Source organism: Pongo abelii, chromosome 13 (genome assembly GCF_028885655.2).
Source record: "Pongo abelii isolate AG06213 chromosome 13, NHGRI_mPonAbe1-v2.0_pri, whole genome shotgun sequence".
NCBI classification, from domain to species: domain Eukaryota; kingdom Metazoa; phylum Chordata; class Mammalia; order Primates; family Hominidae; genus Pongo; species Pongo abelii.
This window is the reverse complement of record NC_071998.2, coordinates 53084967-53105150: the sequence shown is the minus strand read 5'-3', so window position 1 is coordinate 53105150 and position 20184 is coordinate 53084967. Positions and strand designations below refer to the sequence as shown.

The 20184-nt window shown below is 41.0% G+C and overlaps 1 protein-coding gene across 6 annotated transcripts in view; it reads right to left on the bottom strand.

Annotated features, from left to right (window-relative positions):
• PLGRKT (plasminogen receptor with a C-terminal lysine) overlaps positions 1 to 20184 on the bottom strand; it is a 278175-nt gene that overhangs the window by 72408 nt on the left and 185583 nt on the right. For 3 of the 6 annotated variants that reach the window (XM_024251969.3, XM_063714005.1, XM_063714004.1), the window contains 2 exons: positions 7993 to 8118; positions 6185 to 6271 (listed from right to left, as the gene is read on the bottom strand). In XM_024251969.3, coding sequence (XP_024107737.1) covers positions 6185 to 6265 — 81 coding nt within the window. In that variant the 5' untranslated portion in view covers positions 6266 to 6271; positions 7993 to 8118. Of the gene's footprint in view, positions 1 to 6184; positions 6272 to 7992; positions 8119 to 9054; positions 10036 to 20184 lie in introns of those variants that run through there. The other 3 variants (XM_009244462.3, XM_003777381.5, XM_054519968.2) reach the window with 3 other exon arrangements.

Below are 20184 nucleotides of genomic sequence, written 5' to 3'. Positions count from 1 at the left end.
TGAATCAAATGTGCAGCCAGGATTGGGAGCCTGACCAGTGGTATAAGAGATGGGGTTGAATCATGAGTGGTCTTTTCCCCCAAAAGAAAAAAACAATAACACAAAACTACTGAGCTGTGATTTATCTTTGTTTTTAATCAAAAAATAAAGAACTAAAGAAACTCCAGTAGGATAAGATTTTAGTTATTAGGCTTTACTTTAATAAATGTTTTGCTTTATTTCTTCTATTTATCCTTTTCATAGAGGTGCCATTAAATTTAAAAATAGCCAAAAGACTAAATCACAGGCTAAAGATGTTATTTAGACATGGTATTTCAATAGAATCTTTTTTAAAACTTCATCTTTGAAGACCCTAAAAAGACATCATCTTCTAGTCCAGTAGTCAAGTCCATGCCATTTGCAGGGTCCTTTTCAACCCTAGGGACTTCTGGGACATGAGGTCAATTCCAGCCCAGCCTTAGCTATTTGGGTTCACTCAACACATAGGGAGGAGAACCCCCAGGGAGCTTCAGGAATATTGTCATAACAGAATTCTTAAGTTTAGTGGGAGATTCGCTGGTGTTCATCTTATTATACTCCATAACTTACATTTGATATAAATATATTCTGTGGTATATATCAAATATTTCATACTCTTAAAAAAGGAAAGAACAGCTCAAAACCCTGGAATGATGCTGGAAGTTTAATTCCTTCAAGTGGGACACATTCAAGGAACAACCCGATCTTCCAAAACTACTGTAGATGAGGATGTTTCTCTCTAGGCTGCCCCAGGTAGGATCAGAACTCAAGTATCTCTAGAGTTAGAACGCTGGTTCAACCATGTGGGTCTATATTCCCCTGTTCATCCTTTCTTGAAATTAAGAAATAAAGTGTATCTTGATCAACAAGAAAAACCTAGTCACCTTAAGCAACATATGTTGGGAGAATCAATCCACCATGGGCCAAGTCTTCCTGCACGATCTTGCTGGGTAGGATGAGGTCACAGGCCCTGACTGCTCTTTAGCTGGGCCATTTCCCAGAGTTGTGTTTGCAGTAAGCAACCTTGAGGGATGAGGTACCATCTCCTTCCAGTCAAAGAGCAGACTTGCTCATCACTCATGATGAAAGTGATAGAGTCCACAAGCTCAATGTTCCTCAGCTATGTCACAAACCCAAAGCATCCATCCCAGCATTCAATGAGGCTCTCCTTCATCTCCTCTATGGGACTTGGAGTGCGTGCCGCTTTCTGTGCTACGAGTAATGAAGTCTTCTGCCAGCATCCATGAAATAATAACAGGCTAATTTATTGCAGCAGTCCCCTCTTAACCACAGTTTCATTTTTCACAGTTTGAGTTACCCATGGTCAACCTCAGTCTGAAAATATTAAATGGAAAATTTCAGAAATAAACAATTCATAATTTTTAAATTGCCCATCATTCTGAGTAATGTGATAAAATCTCCCACCATTCCAGCTGAGACATGAATCATCCCCTTGTCTAGTGTAGCCAAGCTGTACACACTACCTGCCTGTTAGTTACCTAATAGCCATCACAGGTATCAGATCAGCTGTCACAACATCACAGTGGCTAGTGTTCAGGTAACCCTTGTTTTACTTAACCATAGCCCCAAAGTACAAGAGTAGTGATGCTGGCAATTTGGATATACCAAAGAGAAGGAATAAAGTTCTTCCTTTAAGTGAAAGAGTGGAAGTTCTCAATAAGAAAAAAAAAAATCATATGCCAAGGTTATTAAGATCTACAGTACAATAAGATATTTTGAGAAGGAGAGAACATACACAAAACTTTTATTATAGTATATTGTTACAATTACTCTATTTTTATTATTAATTATTGTTAATCTGTTACTGTGGCTAATTTATAAATTAAACTTTATCATAGGTATGTATGTACTGGGAAAACCAGAGCATACATAGGCTTCAGTACAAGCCATGGTTTCAGGTATCCACTGGGGATCTTGGACCATATCCCCCACAGATAAGGAAGACTACTGTTGTTTGCAAGTAGCATAAAATCCCAGACACTTTACATGCCCTGATAGTTTTGGTGGCAAATGTGAGATGCTCACAGAGATATCTGACTTTCTGGAAAAGGAGGGACAAGGGCCCTGGTTGGCTGGGTTAGAGGACGTGAGAAGATTCCTGGAGATATGGTAGTAAATGCTCTTACCTAGATGGTGGTGAGGATGGGAAAGTGGAAGAAGGGTTCCTCACTGTCCTATGTGTTAAATGTGGTTGAACAACAAAAGGTAGGGTTGAAACAAGGTGTCCTAATGGTGCTTTGGCTGTGTCATGCTCCCTTCTGGGGTGGGAGAAGGGAGGATGTTATCATGACAATGGGGCAGCAAGCTCCATGCTCCAGCCAAAAAACAAGGCGACGTGGCTATGGCTGCTGAATCTAGGGGTCCCCAAAGCTGAAATAAATGGTGTTAACAATAAGGGTAGAGAACTGTGGGTAGACGAAAAGCATCAGAAACTTGGTTGTTGAGCCCAGTGGCAGAGGCCACTTGAAACAAAGTAAATACAAAGCCTTGCTTACTGGAACTAAGCTGCTCTCTCCCTCCATTCCCCAACCCTCCCCTGCCTCTCCTCCAACTTCCTCTGCTTTAGGGAAGTATGCTGGAGAACTTCAGGGAGGGGAAGGACTCAAAATTTTATGGCTCTGTTGGACTGGACACGAGTGCCAAAGTCTACTTGGTCTCAGGGAAAGCAAGTATGATAAGCACTGGGGTGGCCCAGAGCTCCAAAGACTGCAAGGCCATGCAGTGGCACCAGCAAAGGCTGAAATAATGATGGCTCTGAGTGGCCATTCTCTCCAGAGGCCAGAGAACACAGGAGAGGAAGCAGCACCCATTCTGGGACGAGGAGCCAAAGGACAAAAAGCCCTCCCTGCCCCTCTCCCCTAGCTGGAGACAGCATAATCTCTTGAAACTATTACGACCACCCTTGAAGTACCTATGTTAAACTCTTTTGTCTCTGTTCTTTTATTGTTATTGTTTTGGTTTTTTGAGATAGGGTCTCGCTCCGTCACCCAGGCTGGAGTACAGTGGCATGATCACAGCTCACTGCAGCCTTGACCTTCCTGGGCTCAAGCAATCCTGCCACCTCAGCGTCCTGTGTAGCTGGGACTATAGTTGTGTAACACCATGCCTGGCTAATTTTTAAAATTTTTTAAATGGAGATGGGGTCTCACTATGTTGCCCAGGGTGGTCTTGAATTCTTAGGCTCAAGCAATCCTCCTGCCATGGTCTCCCAGTGTGCTGGGATTACAGGTGTGAGTCATCATGCTTGACCACATGTATGTTGTGACTAGGTGGGGGAAAGTAACTGAATTCAACTGATAGAGTGTGAGCAAACTTCACAATGAGTAAAAAAAATTAAAGGGACCTTTATAGCCAATTCAAGATACTGTGATGTGTGTCAACACTCTCCCTACCCACTACCATACAAATGTACAATGACATTGATGTATTACATGCTTGTATTATAAAACTCACAGTGACCAAAACAGATTCCCCAGTCAGGGATTCCCAGACCCCTTCCAGGTGGTCTAATAGAAACATAGAAGCCCAGGGAGGAAAAGAAAATCACTATCAAGCTCCAGTGAGGCCACTGCCCAGTGCAGCAGCACCACCTGCTGGGCAGAGGCACCAAATACATCCTGTATTAGTTTGCTGGGGCTACCATAACAAAGGACCACAACTGGACGGCTTAAGCAACAAAAATTTATTGTCTCTGTTCTGAAGGGGAGAAATCTAAAATCAAGGTGTCTGCAAGGTTTGTTCCTTACTAAGGCTGTGAGAGAAGCATCTGTTCCAGGCCCCTTCTTTGGCTTGTAAACAGTTGTCTTCATATTCACATTGTATGGTCCCGGTATGAATAGTCCAGTATGAATTGTATGGTCTTGTGTCCAAATTTCTTCTTCTCATAAAGCCATCAGTCACACTGAATTGTGGCCCATTCTAACGACCTCATTTTAACTTGATTACCTCTGTAAAGACCCTATCTCCAAATAAGATCACATTCTGAAGTACTAGAGGTTAAGGCTTCAACATATGAATTTGGAGACAGAAGACACATTTCAACCCATAACACACCCCTTTCAAAAAGGGGAAGCAATCATTGGTCTGCTGCTGAGCTCTTGTTAAAAATGAACCCATGGAGGCTTGTAACTCCCAGGTCTGACATCTCCATTTTGGGGTGGGTCAACCAGGACACAACAACTACGAGGAGAGTAGCTCCCACCCTCTCCCCCTGCCACAACCCACCCCTTGCTCATGGCCCACTGTAAAAGCAGTAGGTTCCCTAATCTCAATGCTGCTCAACTGTGACACAAATCCACTGAGTGCATAGCACTCATTTCGCCCATGCCCATCTTTGTCACCTCGGTGAGTTTTGGAGGACAATGGGGAATTACCACCACCACGCTCATGCTGTTTGCTGTGCTGTGAGTAATAAAGTCCTCTGACTCTGATGTAGTTATCTCCAGTCTTCTGTAATAGGCTAACATGTTAGCTTGCAAGTAGGGTAAAATCCCAGACCCTTCACGGACCCTGACTTCATGGGGACCAACATAAGAGTAAAAACCCTGTAGTTTCCAAAGGTCTTTGACAAGGACATGCTAAGCATCAGACACCTGGCTGATTTGTAAACCTAATACTTGGTCTCACCTAGGTCACTGCTCTGTTACAATAATTCAGTTGTCCATTCTTTCAATTGTTTCATTGTCCCCAAAGAGATATTTATTCTGCATAAGACACTCTTGTCAGTGATTAAAAACAATAATAGTAACAACAGCAACAAATATTTATGAGGTGAGAAGCATTTTTCTGAAAACTTGAGGCATTGTTCTATATAATATATTTCATCTTTAATCTTTAAAACATCCCTCTGAAGGGGATATTATTACATCCAGTGTACAGATCAGGAGACCAAGGCACAAGTCACACAGTTAGTCAAGGGTGGGACTGGGATTCAAACTCAGGCAGTCTGGCTTTAGTCTTCATTTTTAACCACTAGCTACATGCCTTACAGGAGGACGTTCTACTCCCAGAGCCGTAATGGGCCACAGAGGCCTAGACATCTTTGTCTGAAATCTTAGGGAAATAATTCGGGTCAAACTTTTAAGACTTGATTTTTTGACTTGCAACATTTTAAAATGTTTTTTACAACCTGTGTTAGGCAATTAGATAATCTTCTGCAGTGCTTTGATCTTTTCTATCCAGCCATGTCTAAATCCAATGTTAAAGTCTCACACTCCATGTTAGTTTCCTATTGCTGCAGTAACAAATTATATGAAGTCTGTGGCTTAAAACAACACCAATCTATTATCTTACAGTTCTAAGTTCAGAAGTCCAAAATGGGCTAGCAGGACTGCACCCCTGTGGAGGCTCTAAAGCATAATCTGTTTCCTTGCCTTTTCCAGCCTCTAGGGGCTTCCTGAATTCTTTGACTCATGATCCTTAAACAATCTTCAAAGCCAGCAGTGTAGCATCTTCAAATCTCTTATACTGACTCTCATGCTTCCTTCTTTCTCTTATAAAGACCCTTGTGGGCCAGGCACACATACCTGTAATTCCAGCAATTTGGGAGGCTGAGGCCAGTAGATCATTTGAGGCCAGGAGTTTGAGACCAGCCTGGCCAACATGGTGAAACCTTGTCTCTATTAAAAATACAAAAATTAGCCGGGAGTGGTGGTGCATGCCTGCAATCCCAGCTACTAGGGAGGCTGAGGCACAAGAATCGCTTGAACCCAGGAGGCAGAGGTTGCAGTGAGCCCAGATCATACCACTGCACTCCAGCCTGGGCAACATAGTGAGACTCTCTCAAAAAAAAAAAAAAAAAAAAGACAGACCCTTGTGATGACAATGAGCCCATCTGCATAATCCAGGATAATCTCCCCATCTCCAACATTATCTTTGGGGGCGGGGGGCATTATTCTATCTACCACATACTCTAAGCAGTTATCTCTTCCTACAGAATGGAAATTTTTACACAAATTTATCTGGATTGGAGATTTAAATTAGCCCATTCACCAGATAATTAGTAATCCATTTTATCTTGATTTTAAGGATGCAGCCCAAAGAACATTTTATTGTTGGGGGTCAAAGAGAATGCAGGGCTGGAGTACATGTGGTAGAAATTTTAAACATTGTAACAACATAATAGCTTAATTATTTTAAAACATACCTGAAGTCGAGCATTCATAAGCATGAACTCCTTTTGATTTTTCATGCTTTCATTCATAGATTTCGAAAATATAAACCCCATTTTGACCTAAAATGTAAAAGAAGCAAGGAGACTTATAATAATATACTACATGCATTCTTGCATGCTCCACTTTGAGCTACCTTGGGCTTATGACAAAGTAAAAAAAATAAGTAAAATTTCTGATCTAGGAACACAGTGTGGATTCTAGTCCTTGCTCCTAACTAGCTGCCTGACCTCAGGCATACTTAACGAGTCTGGCCATCATTTTACTCACCTACCACCAACTGATTAAAGTAGATAATTTCCAAAATATTTCCCTGCTCTATAAGTATATGGCTGTTTCCTGATTTTTCTTCCCACCCTAAATCTTGAAGAACTGAATTCTTGAAGGAAAAAACAACTCTCTTTTTTTGTGAGGGGAAGTGTGGATACCATCCATCTTCTTACCTCTGTACAATTAGGCAACAGAACCTTTGCCTCTGAGGAGGGATGATTAAGAAGATGCCTTGTGCGTCTTAAGAACATATTTCTTTGTGCTCTTTGCATTTGCGTTTTAAGAAGATTGAGCTGTCTGAGGGTCAGTAGACCAGTTATTCTTCCTGTCATCCCAACACAATCCCTGTCCCTCTCCTACATGCCCCTTATTTCCATCCACCCACTGCTGACTGCCTTAGCCATCCTCCTCCAGCTTCACTCTCATTCTCTCCAAGATAGCATGTACTAAAGTTCTCAAAAATGGAAAAACATACGGATACTTAAATGTCCTGGAAAATGTACTTTTTAGATGAATGCACAGTAGTGTCTATCTTACGTAAGTTTTTAAGTGGGCTGTCAACTCTACAAGGGACAGAACTCCAATTTTTATTCTTAATCCAACTGGGTGGGTACAGAAGACCTTGAGTTAGTTGGTTGCATTTCAGAATATTGCAAAACTCAGGGGAAAGTTACAACTGCTCTACCCTTCTCAACAATGTGGCTGATACCTTTTCTCTTTAACAGGCTGTTGAGTAGGGTTATGAACCTCAGGTAAGAATGGCCAGTCTTAATTCATTACAGCCAGGATTCCCAAGTATTCTGTGGGAAGCCCAGCTAATGGGGTTCCAGGTGAGTGGGAGCTGCAAGCAAGACTTCAGTGACTTCCTTGTATTCTGACCAAGGATACACCTGGAGTTTCAGGGCTCTGTGCCAGAGTCAGCTTCAAAGCTGAGCACAGGATACCAAACCACTTACCAGGATGAAGAGGCACAATGCTGAAAAGGCCTGAGGTGGTGAGATTTCCCTCCCCCTCTGCCACTGTGCCACTCGAGCACCCTGTGACCAGAGTTAGAGGTCACTCACTGACAGCAGGGCCATTTGGCACTTCTTTCCTTTCTCCAAACCCTAACAGTCCCATGTGACTCATCTCTAACAGCAGACCAGAACCTGCCTGAGGTTAGGAGCAAGATATTATCCATCCTGATAGTCTCCATCGTGTCTACTTCCCCTAAATGTTTGCACAAAGCATGAGAGATGTCAGAAAAACTGTGGCTCAGGCCACTTGCCATTACTTATTTTTCTTCTGAACATAGGAGTGGATGACTAAATTTTTACACCTGCTGCAAACATTTATAAAGAAAACAACTGTACTCAGTACTATTCCTCCACATATGCTGTATATCACAGAGCTGTGTGCTTTAAAGTGCTCCTGTTTGTAAGGGGTTAGGATCTCCCCTGAAAAGAGAGAGTCCTCATGTCAATCATCTGGGAAAAAAACACTGTCTAGGAAGTTAGTATTTAGACTTACTTACCTCTTTCTGGGCCTTGCTCTCTTGGGTCTGGACTTGTAGTTTGAATGTGTTAGAGGACGCTCCCAGGTGGAAGGGTTAAAGGTGGAAGCCAAGCAGGAAGAAGAGCTTCCTTATGGGAAACCACACCTGAGAATAAATAAATGCATCACACCCTGTAAATTTCACTCTGGAGTTCAGTATTTTCAACATTCTCTCCTTTCCCAACTTCCCCATTCCTGACAAAGTCATTTCCCAAAGTCTGGGAATATTCCCTAGGGTGTCCAGAACACTTTCAGCTATCTCCTCTTGCTCACAAAATATGTATCAGAAAATAAGCAAAAGTTGACCTTGCAATAGGGATAACTTTGATTTCACTCACTTGTATAAGGTAATTCTTTTAAAAATTCTAACACTTTTTACCATGGGTAAAAAAAAAAATGTCTTGCTACTTATACAATTTTAAACATCACTGTGTCTCAGAGTGACGTTTTGCAGAGAATGCTGATTTCAATCCCTCTGTCTTCATTTTCCCTTTGATTCCTTCTGAAATCTTGGAAGGGGTCTTTAATGCTTCAGCCCTGCCTCAGGTGAGCTATAGATTACTATGGGAAGGTGTATTTCTGGGGAGAAGTGGGGGCTGCAAGTTCCAGACAGCCTTTCTTCCGGTCACCCGTGAGTACCTGGATTTGATTTTACTTGGGAGGACATAAAACATTAATTGCATGAATTCTGTCATCGGGATTACTGCGCTGACTTATTTCCTGATCAGATGACACATCGCCTGAATGTATGACTGATCGTCTCACCACAATCATTTTCAATAAATATTTGCATCCCATTCAAACTAAGCCACATCCCCCTGCAAATTCCAGCCCAGAGCCCACAGCTTCCGGAGGTTTTCTGTAATTAACACCGCCCTTGCTCCCTGAGGCCAATTACTGTAATTTAGGTATTCCCGCAATGGTGTGCTGATTTCTGTTGAGAGCACTCTGTTTTTCTCAACTCTATTTTAAAGCTACGGAGAGATCCAGAGTCCATGCCAGGCGACAATAACGCGCTCTAATGGAACGAGGTTGGCAATACCTATCAGTACCAGGGGCAGTGCGAGAGCCAAGGGCAGGAGCTCACGAGGAGCGGGCGCCCAGCGCTGCCTGGCAAGCCCGGAGCCCAGGAGATCGCGCTGACTGACATGGCCGGGCTGACCCTTCTCCCCACCCGCCTGCGGCCGGTGTTCACTCACTGGGCGGCGCTGGTGCCGGTACCAGGCGACCAGTACACAGGCCTCCAGGCCCGGGCTCCTTTCGCCCGCTGCAGGGACCAGGCCTCGCTTAGCCCAACGTCGGGATTGGCGCTCAGCCAATTCGCGCAGCCCTCGGCTTCTTTAAAGAGCCAGCACTTCCGCCAGAAGCCGGGTGTGTCCTTCCGGGCCAGGCTCAGTGTTACCGGAGGTGGGAGGGGAAGGTCAAAAGAGGCAAATTCAAAGCCGCGGCGACTCAGCTGCCAGATTTTTGAGATGAGGCAGAGGAAGCGGAGTGGAATTCTCAATTAAAGGCCTCTGTCCCTTCATCTGTTAAATTGGCACTATTAAAAAGTCATAAAGATAAGACAGAAACGAGAAAGAACAGAATTGACTGAAATTACCCATTCTTTTTTGAACAGAGCCGTCTTTCTCCCCTGCTGCTCTGAGAAATGTCAGTCTCGTCTCAATCTCACCAGCAATTTCTATCTTGAATAAGCCAAGTCTCTCTCCCAGCCTGAGAGAATGCTTGAATTGTTGGCACTCTGTTCTTTGCTACCAAATGGCTTGAAAAAATTGCATGAACGTCACCAGTCTCTGGCCTTCAGGAAAGTCCCTGCTAACCACCACAGCGGTGGAGAAGGCGTCTAACTTTCTCCAGGCTCAGCGTGTGAGTGAACACCGCCCTGACCTGGGCGCGTCTTGATGCTCTCAACAGCAGCCCTCAGGATTCTGGACTGTGGGTCCCACATTCCAGATAACCATTTGTTGAATGGCTGGATGAGGAAATTGCAACAGCACCCTCATTTCCAGTTGAGGGAATGGGCGGGTTACCAGGAGGTTTGACACTCTTTAAGGGAGGTTAACAACTGATGCAAGAAGTAAGGAATCGTGTTTGAGTGCACAGACTCAAGCATAAACACACCTACCTTCAATTTCTAGCTCTGTCACTGTCACTCTGTGACTTTATTACCTCTGCAATAGGACTAAAGCTATCTAATTTATTGGATTGTGAGGACTAAAAGATAATATATGTGGGCATTTAGCACAGTGTCTGGCACATAGTTCGCCTTCCATAACCAGTAGTAACCAGTAACAGCGGGGAGCTGTTACTAACTCTAGGGCTGAGGGGATGGGGGAAGGAAGCAGTTACTAAAACCAGGAGAGAGCGGTAGCTGTGGCTGTACGAGAGAGTAACCAACTGGAACTGTGTCGTTCAGTAGAGGAAAGCAAGCAATGCCAACTTTTCACCAAGTAAGGTGAGATTCTATAGTTGTAGCCAATGCTGAGACGTCAGCCCAAAGCAGGGACAGAGTGGAGAAGACCCCCCTCTCTGTTCTCCCAGCTCTGATATCCAGCTGGGGTCTTCCACTGGCTGGATCCACCAGGAAGCCAGAAGACAATGGAGCTAGGTCTGTGTAGTCCGTAGAGGTCAGCCTCCTAGGCACAATGCCTGGAGGGATAAATAGAAAATATCCAGCACACCGTTTCTTTTTTTTTTTTTTTTTTAATTCTTTAAGTTCTAGGGTACATGTGCACAACGTGCAGGTTTGTTACATATGTATACATGTGCCATGTTGGTGTGCTGCACCCATTAACTCATCATTTACATTAGGTATATCTCCTAATGCTATCCCTCCCCCCTCCCCCCACCCCACAACAGGCCCCGGTGTGTGACGTCCCCCTTCCTGTGTCCAAGTGTTCTCATTATTCAATTCTCACTTATGAGTGAGAACATGCAATGTTTGGTTTTTTGTCAGTTTGCTGAGAATGATGGTTTCCAGCTTCGTCCATGTCCCTACAAAGGACATGAACTCATCATTTTTTATGGCTGCATAGTATTCCAGCACACCATTTCTACAACCTTGGGTTTATTGTGTTTGGAAGCCTAGATCCAAAGGAAGGAATGCTTCCACTAGAAGACCCAGTCACTGAATTGAATTGAATTTCGATTCATTGATTTGAAAGCTGAAACTGCCCTCTGGTCACTTTCATTCCTCACAGTGATAGAATGGTATGATTGATCCCAAATACCAAAAGGAAATTGGGTTACATCTATATATTGAGGGCAAGAAGAACTATGCATGACACCTAGAGATTCACTGGGAACTTCTTAATACTGCCGTGTGCCATAATAATGATTATCAGGTAACTGAAGTAATGCAGAAATTTCAGATCATGAAGAAATTAAAGTGTTGAAGCATACCAGATAAAAAAATCCTGATCTACCTAGGTGTTGGCATAGGGCAGGGGAAACATAAGTAAATGAGTAGGAAGCTATTATTATTAACTTTAGCCTTGCAACAAGCTCTAGAGGCAGGAATTATAGTAGCTCTCCATTTAAAATGTTAATTACTTCTTCCCTGACTCTCTTTTCCTATTACCCTGCATAAAGAGTACTGGTGGAGATAAATATTACAATTTAGTTTCCAGGTGAGAATGTACTTGAACTGACATCCCCTCAAGGCAATATGGCAGCTGATGGGGCTTGTTAAAGAAAATCAAAGCTGGACAATAGTTGTAGCAGTAACAATAGATTTTTATTCAGCAACTTTTGAAATAGGGGGAAAGAGACCTTGGTAAAGAACTGGGCTCAATTCTGAATGCAGTAAGGATAAGTGGGGATTTATAGCCGAGGAGCAGATTGTGTGGATGGGGGTGGGGTCCATGGATGGAAAAGTTCCTAAGAAGAGACATCAAGGGTAGGGGAAATCCTTGCTAAACTGACCTAACAGGATTCTTGCTGAAGGTAGGCCAGGGTAAGCAGACATCACCTGGGGGCTGGTGGGGGTAAGGAATTTGATCAGATATTGAGAGTGGTCAAATATTCAGGGTGGGAAGATCCTCTCTAAACTGACTTAGCAGGATTCTTGCTAACACCGACTCTGCAAGGATGAACACTGCAGCCCAAGGTCAAGATCTAATCAAGGAGGTGGCTTAGAGGAGCCTGACTAAAGTTTGGTCGAGGAGAAATCTTGTCAGACTCTGTTATTCTCATATGTAAGGGATGAGCTGCTCTTCATCTGAGCAAAGGAAAAGAATAAATTCTGGGTGACAAAACAATTAGACTGTCTAGGTTTTCTGTTTGCCTTCCATCATATTCATTCTCCTCACTTCCCTGCCCTGTTCTGTACCCCAAAGCTGACCTCTTTGGACAGCACCACCTGGGCTCTCCTCAGCTGGTTTCCATTTGAGTTTGGACAGCGGGAGGCATTCAGGGAGATGGGAGGCAGAAGGAAAAAGACATCAGGGTATATTTTCTCTGTTCTTTCTCTGTTTGGGGCTGAGTATCTGGTGGTGGTTGTGTTTCTCCACAACTGCAGCTCTTGGCAAGTGGTCCCTTCTCCATGGCTCGAGCTCCATGGGCTCTGGAAACACTTTTCTCCTTTGCTATGTAGCCTAGAGAGAGCGCAGTCTTCCTGCTGTTGCTAGACTCTGGATGCCTCAACTGGATGGTTCTCTTAGTCATACTCCTTTAAGCAGTGTCTTCACTAATATCTCTTTAATCAAACCAACTGAGTAAAATTCTGATTCCTGATGGATACACGTTAAACTGAAAACACACATTATAAATATTCTTGTATGTATGATGTTGTTCATAATTTTAAAACATAAGTGAAAAAAGTGACCATAGAAAAATATGCCCAGGAAATTGAAAAAAAAGTCTTGGTATAGATATTGGACACATTTTATAAAATGTGGAGTAAGAGGGTTAAAGGAAATTTATTTCAGAATCAAATGGCATATAACTTTAACTGGTATGTGAATTATTTTCAGTTGTATGAATTTGTGAATATATATGTTTATATTTTTATGCATATATATAAATATGTGTTTTATATCATCTTGCATTATAGCATAAGGATTTTTATGTTGCTACATTGCATTTATATTTACCACTTTTAACAGCTAAAGGATTTTCAATAAGTGTGTATGTAACAACTTCCATTGCTGGATATTTCTCAGTATATATATGTATATATACATATGTGTGTATACATATATATACATACGTGTGTATATGTATATTTACATATGTGTGTATATATACATATGTATGTGTATGCATATGGATACATATGTATGTGTATATATATACATACATATGTGTATACATATATACACACGTGTATATATACATATATGTAAATACACGTATACATGTATATATACACGTGTGTATATATAAACACATATATAATGCACATGCATATGTATACACTGAGTTAAGTAGTATAAATATTTTAGAGAAAATTGATGTAAAATCCTCAACTCATTTGATGCTCCCTATCCCAGGACAGTAAAAATTGCTCAATATTTCCTTGGACCTCCATAAAGAAGCAGTTTTTCAAAAAATAATGTGTTTGGAAGTTTAAGATGTGCCTAGCAGTATCTCCTTTTAACAGAGATGCTTTCACAAGGATTTGAATTTCCCCATTGATCTGGGAACCAGGTTTAGCCAAGAACTTCAGTCTGTGAAGGACTGCAAATAGTTGCACAGTGTGGGGCTGAGGCTAGAACCTCCTTAATATTAAACCATTCTGGGATGGTGCTCCCCAAATTCTGGATTTTAACCTTCACTCTAATCCTGGGGCACCTCTGTAGCTTGGGCATGACCTGGACACAAACTTTGTATAAGCCTTCTTTGGACTTCATCCATTCCTCAACGGTGACACCATGTGGCAGTGTAATATAATGGCATCAGTGGACTCAGATCCTGTTCTCTACCTACCTAGAGATTTTTAAAATTAAGATATGTAATTCACAACCATAAAATGTACCACCTTAAAATGTACAATTTAATGGTTTTTCATACATTCAAAAAGTTGTACAACCATCACCATTATCTAATTCCATAACATTTTCTTCACCCTAGAAAGAAACCTCATACCTATTAGCAGCCACTCCCCATTCTCCCCATTCTCCCCATTCCCCCAGTTTCTGGGGACCCCTAACCTACTTTTTGTTTTTATAGATTTGCCTATTCTGGACATTTTATATAAATGGAAGCCTACAATCTATGGCCTTTTGTGTCTGGCTCCTTTTACTTAGTATGATCAAGGTTCATCCAAGTTGTAGCATGTACCAGTACTTCATTTCTTTTTAAGTCTGATTAATGTTCCAATGTATGGATATACCACATTTTGTTTATCCATTCAAAATTGTGGGGCATTTGGATTGTTCCCATTTTTTTGCTGTTATAAATAATGCTGCTAAGTTTTTGTATAAACGTGTTTTCAATTCTCTTGGGTATATATGTAAAAGCAGAATTGCTGGGTCATATGGTAACTCTGCATTTAACTTTTTGGAGTTGAACAAATACACCATGCCAGCAGTGAATAAGGATGCTAATTTCACTACCCCCTTCCACAATAGTTAAGAGCATAAACACTGGAGCCAGATGTCAGGGTTCGAATCCCAGCTGTGCTATCTCCTAGCTGTGTCGTTTAGACAAGTTACTAAAGCTCTGTGCCTCAGTGTCCACATCTCTAAAATAGAGGCAATAATAGTACCTTCCTTACAGGATTGTTCTAAGATTTAAATGAGCTAATATGTGTAAATCACAAAAATAGGGTCTGACATTTTTTAAATGGTATATGTTTTACTATTGCTGCTATTTTAATCTTTATTATAATTATTGTGTTTTGTTTTGTTAACTTGATAGTTTTAAAAGGTAATGATACAGTTTATTGATGTTTGTTATGAAAAGGAGTAATTGGAGAAGATAAAAATGTGAGGGGTAATAAAGTCAAGGAAGCTTTTTTGAGCTGAAAATGATTATATTTCAGAGTGTAACCTGAATAAAACTGAGGAGTGTAACCTGAATAAAACTGAGGCTTCACATGGCTCAGTCCATGCATGTAATAGCATTCTAAGAAAACATAAACTGAATGAAAATGTAAACTGTGAAGCATGAAGAATAATGAGGGTCTTCACCTTACGCTTTCTTAAGCAGTCCCCGCAAATGCTTCACACAGCATATTGAACAAGAAACTCCTAAAATCTTCTCTAGATATTTCTCTCTTTCCTATTTTTTCCCACTCACAGTAGCCCCTTATATCTATCCTCCTTCTCAACTGTGAGGTCACTACAGCACTATATTAAGCCCCTGTTAACTTCCTTCTCTTGAAACCCATGCAACTCACATGATCCTATTCTCAGCCTGTGAATCTCAGCCTCCTGCAATCCTGTGAATTCAACTTGGTCTCCTACTCCGAATGTGTATAAAAATAACAGAGAACAGTTCCTGAACTCTGATGAGTAAAATGATCTACCTTATTATATGTGGTATTATAATAAATAAATATACATTTAGTTTCTTTCCCCATTTTCCAGCACACAGCTCCTAAAAGACTTGTAACTTCCTAAGTGATAGGTATGCTAGGTATATTTTTTGTTCTATGTGATCTTCGACTCCAGTTCTTGACACAGAGCTCCTGATCCCTTGGAATTTCCTTAGTGATAGGAGCATCTTTTGTTCTCCTGAAGTAACTTGGTGGGCTTCTGGATGGGAGCTGGTCACAAGAATGACCAAGCCATGATTAGAAGCTTGGAACTTTCAGCTCCTACCCCATCCTGTGAAAAGGGGAGAGGGGCTGAAGATTGAGTTAACAATTGCTGATGTGTACGTGATGAAGTCCCCATAAAAATCCCTAAATGAGGGGATTTGGAGAGCTTCTGGAGGTACTGAACGTGGAGGTGCTTGGAGGGTGGCCTATCCAGTTCATCTCCAGAGTTCACACACTCACCTAAGTGCTGATGCCCACCTGATGGCATTTCTCAGCCTCTGAGGCTTTCCTTCTTTGTACTTAGTCAAAGGAATGCTCTAATCCAGTCTATCACTGATGGACATTTGGGTTGGTTCCAAGTCTTTGCTATTGTGAGTAGTGCTCCAATAAACATACGTGTGCATGTGTCTTTATAGTAGCATGATTTATAATCCTTTGGGTATATACCCAGTAATGAGATCGCTGCATCAAATGGTATTTCTAGTTCTAGATCCTTGAGGAATCACCACACTGTCTTCCACAATGGTTGAACTAGTTTACAGTCCCACCAACAGTGTAAAAGTGTTCCTATTTCTCCACATCCTCTCCAGCACCTGTTGTTTCCTGACTTTTTAATGATCGCATTCTAACTGGTGTGATATGGTATCTCATTGTGGTTTTGATTTGCATTTCTCTGATGGCCAGTGATGATGAGCATTTTTTCATGTGTCTGTTGGCTACATAAATGTCCTCTTTTGAGAAATGTCTGTTCATATCCTTCACCCACTTTGTGATGGAATTGTTTTTCTCTTGTAAATTTGTTTGAGTTCTTTGTAGATTCTGGATATTAGCCCTTTGTCAGATGAGTAGATAGATTAAGAAAATATGGCACATATACACCATGGAATACTATGCAGCCATAAAAAAGGATGAGTTCATGTCCTTTGTAAGGACATGGATGAAGCTGGAAACCATCATTCTCAGCAAACTATCGCAAAAACAAAAAACCAAACACCGCGTGTTCTCACTCATAGGTGAGAATTGAATAATGAGAACACTTGGACACATGGTGGGGAACATCACACACCGGGACCTGTCATGGGGTTGGGGGAGGGGGGAGGGAAAGATATACCTAATGTAAATGACGAGTTAATGGGTGCAGCACACCAACATGGCATATGTATACATATGTAACAAACCTGTACATTGTGCACATGCACCCTAGAACTTAAAGTATAATAAAAAAAAAAAAGAAATCTCTAATCCATGGAATAAGTGTTGAGTAATGAAATTCTGATATTGTGTTTAATGATATACTGCACTATTCAGAATATTTGTGCTTACCTTCGAGTCTATCTTCTAAAAGATGCCAAACCCCCTTACACGAAGTAGAAAACGTCAAATATTAAATATTGTATCTTAATAATGTTCAAACATTAAATGTTTCAAATATTCCAATGTTTAGAATCATAAAAAAAAACATAAGAATTGTTTTAAAAAAAATGCTCTAAACTTAACCCACAGCCCTTCTTGTGAATTTCTCCAAAATAACTGGAGCCTGGTTAATAGCAAGCCTCAGGAGCATGGTTTTTAAATACTGTCAACATACTGCCACCAATTTCTCCATTTCCAGAAAAGACTGTAATTTTTTCTTTAGAAATCATGACTTTCTTGATTGGTTTAGACTGGTTTCCAGTAGTTCATTTACCAGGAAAGTTTGTTTCGTTTTTAGACTTCCTTAATTTACAGAATGCACATAATATTGAAACTGGCTATAGTATCCTACTCTGGAAAAGCATATTAAATGCATACAAATATATATTTAATGTATATAAATACAAATATATATGTAATGTATATAAATATATACAAATATATGTGTGTGTGAGTATGTATCTTCCTTAATTTCCTTTTATCCATTACTACTAATATCCCTCAATAAGTCCTATTGGTTCTACTTCCAAATTATATTTTGAACATGGTCTACAGAAACAGCTCCTAAAGATTTTCCAGCCTCCATGAATGTAAGTCCCTTCCACAATCCATTCTTCATACCACAGCTAGAGTGGTATTTTTAGAACATTCATCAGGCAACTACCCTGCTCTAAACCATCTGGTGGCTTTTCATTGCAAGTAGAATCCAACCTCTCCCCTAGTCCTCAAGGCTCTTCATGATGTGGTTTGACCCCCCCATCCCTCTTCCTCACTCTCTACCCACAATTCTCTTCTTTTCATCCTTGGAACTTGCCAATCTTGTTCCACCCTTATAGTCTTTGTACCTGTCTCTTCCCCTGGCCAAATATGCTCTTTTGGCAGATCTTTCCATGGTTATCTTCATGATTCATTTCTCAGATATCACCTCTTACACGTTTCCTGACCACCATAACTAAACGAACCTCACACCTGTGCACTATACCATATTGCTCTGACTTGTTTTCTTTTTTCTTTTATAGGACTTTTCAGTATCTGAAATTTTTATTTATTAATTTCTGTTTGGAACATATCTCTCTCAGAGCAGAAAGGTCTTGCTGTCCTTTCAAGGAAATGGTGGGGAAAAGAAAAAACTACTTCTCATTCTTTTATGATGAGCCTACAAAAATAAATGGGCTAATTGGGTTCTTGATCCAGTAAGAACTTTGGTAACCTTAAGTGTGGTTACCAAAGGAAATGATTCACAAGGTGACTATTTCATTTGTGTGACACTCACTTATGTTATTAGTTCTAGGATATTAAATCAACAAATATTTTCTAGGATCCCCTGAAAGAGTATCTCTCAATTGTAAACTTTGTCTTTAGTGGCATTTTGTTGATTTATTGAGATTCCCTAGATTTAAAATATTTACCACAGAGTGTTCCCCAACTCCCACAGCATTTATCCAGGCCATAACTACTTATGTCTGGATTTATGAACTTATTGTGGGTAGGGGAAATTGTTGGAGGCCTCATCTTTGTTTTAAAGTACCTGTGGCATGGGATCTGCCCTTTGAAGGCAAGAGCTCTTCACCTGCCCAGCTCTTCCCCAGCTTAGGATAGGAGGGAGAGAGACACAATGTGAGCGAGAGAAGCATCTGATTGTGTGTCAGATGAGGACAGCTGCTACTCTCTGGTCACCCATACATGTTAATTACCCCTGTCATTTAAACCATTGTTTTGTGTAACTAGAACAAAGTATTGTATTCCACGAAGTCTGTTTGACACGAGACACATATAGGATATGAGTCTATGACAAGGGTAGGGGCAACAAATATGAGGGGTTGGATGGGAACAGAGGAAGAGAAATGAGCATTGCATAGGGCAGTGGTTTACAACCCTACATGATCAAAAATAGAACCTGGAGACAAATCTTGATATTGTCTTTATACATAATAAAATGCATTTTAAAATATTAGATGCAAACAAAGCAGTTTGTCATGTCTTTTGTTTTGAGTCTCTTTAGTATATGCTGCTTTTGAAGATCAAGAACATTTACTGGAAATTGCTCCTTCACCAGGAATTTGCTCACATCTCTTCAGGTCCACTTATAAGACCTTGAAATCAGTCCTCCTGAGATCAGTACAAATGAGGATCATCTCTCCTGCTTTAGAAGCAAAAGTGGCAAGTAGGGTAGACAGAGGCAGAAGGAAGGATGGTATTGATAAATCAGCCAAATTAGATGGAAGAAAGCGAGTTACAGCTGTACTTACAAAGAACTCTTGGCTCATTTTTTCCCTTAAATATCAAATCACTAGTTTTCAAAACTTCAATGTGAACATGACTCACCTGAGGACAATGTTAAAATGTTGACCTCCAAGACCCTGCCCCCAGGTTTGGATCCCAGGCAGAACCCTGGAATCTGTATTTTAAACATTAACCCCAAGTCAAGTGTAATGCAAGTAACCGTCAGAGACACTCTGAGAAACAGCACATTGGCAATGATGAATTTATATGTCTAAAAATGAATAGAGTAATCTTACATGAATGGGAAGTGGTGGTATTCAAGATGACCAGAGTATCTAGCTCTTCAGCCCTGGCTCCCCACTGCTCTTCTCCCATCTCAGCACTTCTCCATCTATTTCGTCCAAATAAAAAAATTCACACAGAGTTTCAGGACTTATCCCCCCACTCATTAACCATCTGTTTTGCTTTACATATTTTTCTGAGGTAATAAAATTTCTTTTTCTAACACAGCCTGTTTTTCAATCTCCAGATGGTTGATCAATTGTATGGGAAAATGAATGGCTGAAGGGTAGAAACAGGTGGGAAAGATGAACAAAAACACGAATCCTAACATTACTAATACGCAAATCACTGAGCAGCAAGCTGAGCAAATACCCTCAATTCCCATCAGCAACTTTAGAGAAAGGCAAATTCCGTTTGCCTCATTGATCATTTAGGTAGACCCTGAACACTGCTTTCATAAAACAAACAAAAACAAAACACCCATCCCCGGTTTAAAAAATTATTCATAGATCATCCAGGCCATCTAGGAGGATATGATTTAATCCTGGC